Source organism: Marmota marmota, unplaced genomic scaffold, assembly GCF_001458135.2.
Source record: "Marmota marmota marmota unplaced genomic scaffold, marMar, whole genome shotgun sequence".
In the NCBI taxonomy this organism is placed as follows: Eukaryota; Metazoa; Chordata; class Mammalia; order Rodentia; family Sciuridae; genus Marmota; species Marmota marmota.
The window spans coordinates 48,411,106-48,421,468 of NW_026000026.1; the positions used below are offsets into that span (position 1 = coordinate 48,411,106).

A 10,363-nucleotide genomic window follows, 5' to 3' on the forward strand; every position below is an offset into this window, starting at 1 on the left:
TTTTGTTTGTCTGGTCATTGAGAGCCAATCGGCCATTTGTTCATAGGACATACTTCTGTTTTTAGAGTACTTTATTATATTCTTGCACTAGAAAAATACTGCTCCAAATTAATCTTTCCTGCTCAGGTCCTAGAACCAGCTTTTCTTAGTGGAGCCCTAGTTTATTTTATTGGATAACAGTGTTAGAAACAAGATCTGGATGCTGGGTACACTTGTTTCTATGGGAATGTCATTGAGTCTCAGATCTCCCAATGACAGAGCTAGGAACTAAATGGGCATATACTCACTCATGTTATTAGTTCTTCATGTAGAATATTTGTACATTTAACCATGTAAAAATATCTTTACATGTATAATTATTTTGAATATGCACTTATATATCCATCTATATCTATTATTAATCCAAACGTGAGTTCTTACTGATGCCTTCAGCTCTTAATCTGTTGTCATACATCATTGTAGCTGTATCCCCCTGTTTCCCTGTAACCTCCTATTCCTACAATGGGAAACCTGTAGGAAAAACCATCCGTTATTCACTTACTTGGATGTTCAATTCCAGTATTAATGTATATTGACTTCAGAATTGTTCACTGGTCTCTTCGTGGGAAGTAACATTAACTAGAGTGCAGAACTATTGTGCAGTTCCCTTTAGCCTTTAGTTCACAGATCTCCACTTACTCCCAGAATTACTTGAGTCAATTTCCTTCCCCTCACTCTCTTTAGTGAGGTTGTTTCAGAAACTTGTCATACAGTGTGTCAGTCAGCTTCATATCACTGTTACAGAGTACCTGACAGAAATCATCTTAAAGGAGGAAAGATTGATTCTGGTTCACAATTTTAGAGGTTTAAATTCATGGTTGCTTGACCCAACTGCTTTTAAACCTGAAGTGAAGCAAAACATGATAGTATAGAACAGCTGCTCAGCTCATGACAGCCAGAAAACAAAAAAAGAGCTCACAAAAAAAGCCCCTTCCCCCAAACCCAATAAGCTATGAATCTATAACTGGATTAATCTATTAGCTCCATTTGAGTTCAGAGAGCTTACAATCCAATCAGTACCCAAAGTTACCCCCTCTGAACATTGCTGGACCAAACCTTTAACATGGAAGCATTTGGAGATATTTAAGATCCAAATTAAACATATAGTTACATTCTTTTGTCTTAATTTGCATTCCATTCTGGCATCACCTGGCTTCCTAATTAATTTTTTAATTTGATTACATTAATGTTCACTCTTTGTGCTGCAGTTTCATGTGTTTTGACAAATACATGGTGCCATGCATCGACAGTATATACAGAATAGTTTCACAGATACACTTTCAGTAACAGAAACAATACAACTTTATGTAAAATGTCTTAGAGAATGTGACTTCTGACCTAGTTATGTAATGCAGATTCTTGCCCCACAACTCCTCCCCAGACATGTCATCACACACAAGGCCCTTGGTTTGGTCACTGCCCTTTCCCCACACACAGAAGACTATTGAGTCCAAGCAGTGGTTAACAATGCAGGTTCATATATTTTAAAATGCAAAAATGAGATTTTCTGTTCCATGGTAACAAGAGAAACAATCTTATAGACTAGCTACATCCAAATGTCCACAGAAAACTTAGAAGGAAAATTGATGGATACTTCAGGATTCAGGATTCTCCATGCATTGTCATTTAAGTCCATAATTATGAGAAAATTAATCTAGTCTATGGTCTATGTGCTCATCCTTGAGAAAAACTATTGCTAATCCCCAAACTTCTGTGGCCTGTGTAGATGATGAGACACAGGGTATAATAAATGACAGTTAAAATACTTTCTCACTCTCCAAAAATGGCCATGATAACATTTCCCATTACACATGTTTTTCTGCAATACAACTTTGCCCCTACTCCATTCAAGGGTAGAATTTAATTCTCTTCTTGACTCTGGAATGCACTTAGTGCCTTGCCTGTCACCAATAGAATGTAGGGAAAAAAGGAGTCTGCATGACCGCCAAGGCTGTGTCACGCCACTCTTGTCTTGTTCAGTGGGATACTCACTCTTGGAATTCTTAGGTGCTGTGCAAGGAATCACTCTCCTAGACACCTCCATGCTGTGAGGAAGCCCAAACCACATGGAGAGGACACTTACAGGTACTCCAGTTGACAGTCTGGTCTCCAAGTCATCTTAGCCCAGATATTAGATATCTGAGAGAAGCCAAGTTGGACCCCCAGAAACACCAATGAATACTACTGGAAAGAAATAAATCATCCCCAGCTAAGTCCTGCCTGAATGCTGAACCTCCAAAATCTATGGGTATCTAACACATTTATTACCTAAGGTGATAGATGACCAGAATACTCAAATACTCACTGCTATGTGCTAGATACTGTTCTCTAAGGACTTACACAAATTAACACTTTACTATTCTCAAAGACCCTATGACATAGTAACTCATATTCAGTTGACAGATGAGAAAACTGAAACACAAAGAGGAAAAGAAATTTGTTGAAAGCCACATACCACCATTAAGCAATGGATTTGAAACCTATCAGTATGACTCTGGGAGAAATGCTTATACTAGGCCACAGTTCTCTCGAAAATGCTTAGGAGGGACTTTGGAAAAGAAATGTTACAGGAATTAAAGTTACAAATCATGCCTCCTGGGTTCAGATGATAGCCAGATGGATGATGTTATATGATTATTGCTCTCTCTCGATTGGTGAATTGAGTCTCCTTTTAGGATGAGCATGCCAAACAATCTTTAAGGACCTTGCCACATTTCCAAGCAAAATGGCCTTGTTAATTACTTTTATCATAATTATTCAGTCAAAAGTATCTTTAGCCTGTTGGATATCAATCATCTAAAGAGGAACAGCAACCCATTTACCCAAAACAAAGGGTGAGCAGACCAAATAACTGGCTTTACAACTAATAGCCAAGAGCCCCATGCTTCTGGTCAGGATGCTGAATGGCTGAATCAGCACCATCTGTTTCTATGGTAGAAGTTTCCACTGAAACAGCTCAGCAAGAAAAACCAGCCCAGGGCCCTGGAGAACAGAGGGAGGGAGGAAAATGGAATGGGGAAAAAGACCATCCCAGTGCATAAGATGAGCTATCAGCCTTGAGCTTTCTGGGAGCCTCAACTCTGAATAAGTAGATGATTCTGCTGCTCTTCAACCCATAGGTCCATACCTGGACTGAGAGAGACAGGAGCTGGGCTAGGAAGAACCAGACACCACCAGTACACATGACCACCACTTAATTTATCTTGAATCCACAAGGCTGAAAATACTCAGTAAATCCTTATAGGATAGCATCTCAACAGCCTTAGGAACCAAAATATTCAGATCTTGGTTTTCTCCTTCCTAACCCAGTGGAATATATTGAGAACTCCTGGTGGCCAGCTCCAACAGTGGTTTTCAGGAATCTAGACACCCTCACTCACCTGGGTAGAAATCAAGCTCATGGTTTACCTCATCTTGTACAGAGCTACTTCCATCCAACAGGAGAGAAGAGGGCAGGAGCATGTCTTGCTCCAGGAAGCTCTCATATGCAGATCTGAGCTCTTGTCCAGTCACATGTGACATCAGGGGATAATCTGGCCTTTCAATCCAGCTTCCATTTGGAAGTCCTAAATGCAATTCTGAGGAACTAATGCATGCCCCTCTGATGCCAGGAGGACCTGCAGACAGACAACAACCTGCCACACTTGAGCAAGTCATCACACAGTACTGCTTGTTCACATAGTTCGGCTCTGAGGGGTAGGGTACCAAGATGTATATTTTGGATCTTATTCTTTTGAATCCAATAAATGGAAAATTTTTGTCCTTGCTTTTGAATTGATTCCAAACAAGCAGCTTCCCGGTAGCTTGCTTCTGATAATCAGCACTTCATTAGGAGGTCTAATAAAGCAATCAGTGTAGGCATATTTGTGATTATGCATTCTTCTCCCAATTGGGGAAATATAGGGGGGCCAAAAATGGAGGAGTGTGTACACTCGCAGGCAGAACAAATGGTGGTGCTTTCTGAATGGCTTGACATCCATTTATCTGAGCTGAAACTCCACATGATTAGCAGAATCAAGGGGAATCTATCAGTCTTGCATACATGTGGAATCAAATCATGCTTCAAAAGCAAGTTTTTTCTCCCAATAGGGACAGGAAAAACAATATTATAGCAATATCCTCTTTGAAATAACACTTTATTTGGGAAGGGTAATGTTGTATGAATGAAAGTGTGGCACAGAAGTTGTGGTTCATAGGTATCCTTGGGGAAGAAGAGGTGCTTTTCAATTTGGGGTTAAAATATAGGGATATTTCTCAAAGCGATCAGGAGGCAGCAAAAGACACCTTGATACATTCCATAAAATAATCCCTTATGGAAGCCAGTCAACTGGAACCTGGTTTCCAAGGAGAAGCATCATTATTCATTTCTGGAAAATAGATGTTTTGTGCTAGCAATCAGAGAGGCCTGTAGGACACGGGGGACAGACTGAGAAGCTTAATTAGTTCAGGCTAATCCAACAAGATTCCATAGACTGGGTGATTGACACAACAAACATCTGTTGCTCATAGTTGTGGAGCCTGGAAATCCAAGATCATTGTGCCAGCATGGTCCAGTTCTGGTCTGGGGTCTCTTTCAGGATGCAGAGGGTCACCTTCTTCCTGTGTCCTCACATGAAAGAGAGAACATGTGTGTCCTCTCCCCTTATTATAAGGGTACCAATCCCATTATATGGGCGCCACCCTCATAAGTACCCAAGAACTCAATTACTCCCTTAAAGGACCCACCTCCCATGACCACCCCACTAGGATTAAGCTTCAACACATGAATTTGGGAGGGACACAAACTTTTAGTCCCTAGCAGTTTGCCTCATGGATATGCCTCATGGAGAATAAAGAAGCAAGATCAACTTAACCAAAGCCCCTCTCTTGAGGTGAACATCCACAGACGTTCCCCTCTGGGTGTGTCCCAGCATCACTAAGGATCGGAGGACACATTGAGTGACACCTTCCTGGTGGTGTCAACTGGCATCACCTCACTTTCGTTTCAGTTGACTATAAAATAAATTCTGACACCTGCCTCCCTGTTTCCCACTGTATCGTCACACATTCAGGGTTAGTTCCTGATGGTGCAGGAAAATAAAGATTAATTTTAGGCCCCTGAGAGAGTGAAACCAGGAGGGACACACCCCCAGCTGGCACATTCTTTCACCAATCCAAAAGCAGTGAGGATCCTGGGGAAGAGGCTGAGCCCAGCATTAGCCCAGCACTGCTATTTGCCAGCTGCTGATGCAGTACTATTTTAGGAAGTCAAATCCAACACCTTTGTGAAGCAAGCAGTCATAGAAGAGCTGACCGCTAGAAATGAGCATTCAAGACAAGTACACTAATGCAAAGGCCAACCCACCGAAGCCAGACTCAGTTTCCACAATCTACACTCTGGTGCTAACAGCTGGTAGAGATCATAGTCTTCAGCATCCATCCTTGCTGTGTTCATTTTATCAGCAAGATGTTTAAATTTATTTTAGGAAAAGCACTAATTCACTCAAATATTTTGGATACAACTGCAAAAAAGAAACCTGTGGAATTGTTTCATTCATTAGAGGATTATTGTTTAATGCCATCCATGAACAAGATTCTGTGTTAAGTGTTGAAGTTTAAAAGATCTCTGTCACCTTGGAGCTCATAGTCTTATAAGGAAGCTTTTTCTTCCCCAAGGATATCTATGGACCACAACTTCTGTGCCACACTTTCATTCATACAACATTATGAATTAAAGTGTCACAGTTCTATGAAAGCATGGTATATGGAATTGTGACCTAAAGTAGGGGCCAGAGAAGCCTTCTCTGGGACTCAGTATGTGAGCTGAGATAGGGAGATGTCCTAGCGAGGAGATGGACTCTCTACAGGAGGCTCTACAGGTAAGGTATAAAGAGAAGCACCCAGGAAGGCTGGAGGAAAGAGAACAAGGATAGAGAGGCAGATGAGACCACACCATGCAGGCATTAGAGGGCCCCCTTAAAGATGTTTTGGGAACGGTGAGAGAGTATGAGTGAAAAGAAGAGTTTGTGCTTTGTTTTTTTTACAAAGTACTCCATTTTTTTTTTCCAAACTAGCCAGAGACTGTGGTTTAATTGAAGACAGTGAAACTAAAGGAAGTCTGGATTTAGGGCAGATGGTAGGTTAAGCAAAATTTACCACTAGATCACTAGAAAAAAAAAATGGTAATGAGGAAGAATGGCTTTGAAGTCAGCGGTTGAGAGGAGCAGTGGCCAAGAAGGATGATGGCAAGTTGGGTCTTGGGCACAAATTTGAGATTACTGTTGAGACAGCCAGTAAAGATACCAATTGTATATATGTATATGGGCTAGAGTTATAAACAGGAAGTTCACTATATATGGGTGGTAGCTTAATCAGACCCATTAATTGGTATTGACGAGTGACCAAGAGTAAAACAGGGATATGAAAGTCTTAGAATTGAGCCTTCTGTTGAGTCTTCCAACCCATGTTCTGTAGTTCCACCATGCTGTATCTTTACGTGTACTCAGTTAGGACTCAGTGAACTACTTCAGTTGGAAGACTCATATCCATCTTCAGTTTGGACAAATCCCAGTTATTACCACTTTGAATACTGCCTCCACCCCTCTCTCTCCATTCTCTCTCTCTCTCTCTCTCTCTCTCTCTCTCTCTCTCTCATTTCCACTGGTTGTATGTTGGATCTTTTCTTCCTATGTGCTCTCTTTTCCATCTCTGCATCATTCTGTGCTTACATAGTTAATTCTTTTGCATCTTTCAGCATGTAAACACTCTCTTCAGTTTCTCTTAGTCAATCTTCTCTCCAATCTAGAACTTTGGTTTTTAATTTTCAGTTCTGAAAATTCTAGCTGTGGAATTTCTAAGTCTGGATTTTTGTTTGTTTGTTTTTAGTGTGGTCTCTTGTTCACTGTAGATTCTTCATGTATTTCTAAATCCTTCATAATCACTGAAATTATTTCAATTGTTTTAATCTCTTTGAGATTGTCATAGAAATCTATATAGTATAGAGCCCTACAATACCTCTCTTAGAGCAGTCTACACCAAGCTGAGAGATATTAAAATAGAATTATTTTGAAATAATTTAATTCTGGAAATAATTGTTCTGAGTGATATGCCAGCTAACCACCCTCTTGCATTTTCCCCCTCTCATGGAATTTATAATTTTCTATTGTGGTTTTATCTAGAATTAGGATTATCCCCCCCCCACCCCCCGCTTGCTGAAAACTCATAACCTCTTGTTTTGTTTTTTTTTTTGCTTGAGTGCTGAATTCATTTATATTTTAATTTCTCAGCAAGGCCCTTACACCATGTGTATAATAAACACAGAGCCACACCTGTGATTAGCTTGGCCTTGAAGTTTTGATTACTCACGCAAGGTCCAGGTCAAACACAAAGCTTAAATGGATTTGTCATGCCTGGGGTAGGGGAGGAGTTTATATCCCATGAACAATGCAGAGGACATTCTTTTCTTTGAGGCTATGGGACTTATGCACAGGTTACCCCCCATCAAATACCACGTTCTCTCCCCACTCAAAGCATTAGAAACCCAGCCTATGAGCTGCATGGTTTCTGCAAGTTACCTATGAGCCGCATGGTTTATGTGCCTTCTCGGTGAGAGGGATTGTCCAGGTGCAGGGATTGTTTACTATCTTGCTGGAATTCAGGATATGTTGCCTTTCAAAGATAAATAACCATGATAATAACAAAGGTAAAAGAGTCTCTTAAAAACAGAAAATGATTCATAAAGAAAATGCAAACTGAAGTGTAATTCAAAAGTAGGTAGTCATTCCTCCCTGTAGCATACACTCACCCTAAGTATGTTCTGTGCCATAAGATAATATCGTGGTGATCTCTCATGAGCATAAAACAGCCACCAGATGCAGCTCCCCCCACGTCAACCCGAGTTTGTGGTTACAGTTACCCACTAACCTGAAGTAGGGGCAACATGCAGAAAAATAAGGGCATGGATAATTTGGAAAAGCAGAATTTGCTAACTCTGTGATCATGTGTCTTTCCTAGTGTCAGTTTTCTCACCTATAGCATGTCACTTTGATCAACCCCCAAGATACTTGTAAAAGCAATCTTCTAAAAAGCAATCCCATGCAATGCTTTCTCCCTTCCAGGAGATAGCACATTTATAAACAGAAAGATGTGAGTTTGCTAGCTGCACTATAAGTAAATGATTTATCTAATCTGTCATGATTCCTTCTGGCCATATTTGACTGCTGTCAAAGGTCCACAAAGATCTGTATCTATCTGTGTATCTCCAGTAGAGCCTCCTGCCTTGAGGCTTCCTTCAGTGCTGTGCAGTAGCACCACTAGCTTTGTTTTGTACACGGGCAGCACCATGAAGCCGAACAAAGCACATGGTTTGAGCCAACATCATTTTCATTACTACACTTTTACTTGAATTGTAGAACATTCAGCAGGTGCATTGTATAAATTCTCCAAGTGAAGAAAAATTCCTGCTCTGTACAATAAACACGGAATCAGAATTCAGAATGTTACCCTACCCTGGGGATTAGTGCTTTCCTCAGGATGCTTTTGTCAACTGTAATCAGCATCTGATATATACTTAAGTTGACAGTTTCATAATGGAAACAAATATGTGTTCCTTGAAATTGCAATACATCTTGTACCTCTTCAAGCTCACGTCTAGCCCCAAGGCAGCAAGCTATATGAGCTTGCTCTGACACCATGCAATGACTCTATTTCTTGTCCTTCTTATTCCTAATTATATTTGTTTTTATTAGTGTCTTCTTATCAGTTTAATGTCTTTGTATTTGTTCACATGTTAATTCCAAAGATCAACACTATTGCATCAGCCTGTTTTGTTTCCCTGCAGAGGAACTGACTGGTAGCCTCAATGCCTCAAATATGATCTTGAGACCATGGCCACAGGCTGCACTTAAAAAAAAATAAGCCATAAAATCACAAAATGTCAAAAATGTCTTTCTTGGTAAAAAATGTGACCAAGAATCAGTAGACTCTTTCCACCAAGAGCCCATCTAAATGTCCTAAAGTTGTGAGCAGGCAGTCGTGCTCCAACAATGACAAAGAATGGAAAAGGAGCCCATGTGAAACAAGTTTATGATGAAATGAGAAAAGGTACATATCGGAGTTGTTTTGACATGTATTTAAAATAAGGGAAATTTACTTGGCTACACAAATTGCAAATCTTGTAAGCAATGAGCTAGAGACAGTTCTTTATGGGTAAGCCCTCCACAGCTGGGCCATCCAGGTGAGGGGAATCACTGGATGAGAGTGTCTGCCAAGTGCAGTAGGCTCCTTGGCATGACTCCCACCTGTGTCCTCTCACCTTGAATCTGGGCTGGCCCCAGCAACTCACCTGTCACCAGCCAGACACTGCAGAAAGAAGGCTGAGTCTTCTGTAGAGCTTGCATCCTGAGTGTCCTTAGACTTGCCTGAAGCCCTAAGTTGCCACACAAATGCATCTAATGATGGCCAGGGTGCTAGAGAAGTCAAGGTACCCAGTGTGAACGAAGCTATTTTGGACCCTCCAGAGCAGTTCAGCCATCAACTAGTAGTCAAGTGATTCAAGTTAATGTCATTGGAGATAGAAGAATCCCCCAGCTAATCTGACCTGAATTCCTGACCCACAAATTGTGAGACACAATAAAAGGGTTTGGGATCAAACCACTAAGCCTGGAATAGTTTGTTACACAGCAGTAGGTATTGAGAGCAGTCACCTCTCCCCACCAGTGAAGAATGAAGCACGGGCAGTTAACCCAGTCCTCAGGCTGTATCCAGGAAACAGGTAATTGATGGGGAAGCCAGGCAGAATCCGAGGAAGGGGAAAGAATTGATGACTTGGGGATCCTCCCTTCAAGTAAGATGAATGATGAAATCAAAGAGACATCTGACCCCTATCTGCCATTTAAAGTTAACTTCTGCCTGAAACTCTTTTACATTTTGTTTCAGGTACCAGAGTTCATCCCCTACCCTAGGTGGCCTTATTGAGGATTGTTTGCAAAGCTTATGTGAGTTCCTTCACTGCATTATTTCCTCTCTTCTCCTTGCTCTGACCCCTCCCAGAAGTACAGTAACCAGAAAGACAGACAGAAGGACAGAATCAGAAAGGACATCAGAAGAGGTTTCTGATGGCATCCCACCCTGGGACCCTATCTATCCCCAGCTAGCTCATGTTGATTCTAACTCTAGGTAGTTTAGCACTTTCTTTGATAATCCCAAGTTACCTGATCTGATTATCAATCAGCTAATTGGGACAAAGGAAATAATGGAAACATTTCAAAGCAATTTTTTGGACACAGAGCAGATGATGCTCATGCCACACACATACCTCTTATCACATGGACCCATGACTCTGCGT

At 41.0% G+C, this 10,363-nt stretch overlaps 1 protein-coding gene across 5 annotated transcripts in view; it reads left to right on the forward strand.

The window, feature by feature from the left end:
* LOC107147488 (synapse differentiation-inducing gene protein 1) overlaps window positions 1–10,115 on the forward strand; it is a 175,002-nt gene extending 164,887 nt beyond the window's left edge. For 4 of the 5 annotated variants that reach the window (XM_048811390.1, XM_048811392.1, XM_048811389.1 and 1 more), the window contains exon 4: window positions 9,955–10,115. In XM_048811390.1, the coding sequence (XP_048667347.1) occupies window positions 9,955–9,993 (39 nt within the window). In that variant the 3' untranslated portion in view covers window positions 9,994–10,115. The remainder of the gene's footprint in view (window positions 1–9,954) is intronic. The other variant, XM_015492024.2, reaches the window with a different exon arrangement.
* The last annotated feature ends 248 nt before the right edge of the window (window positions 10,116–10,363 follow it).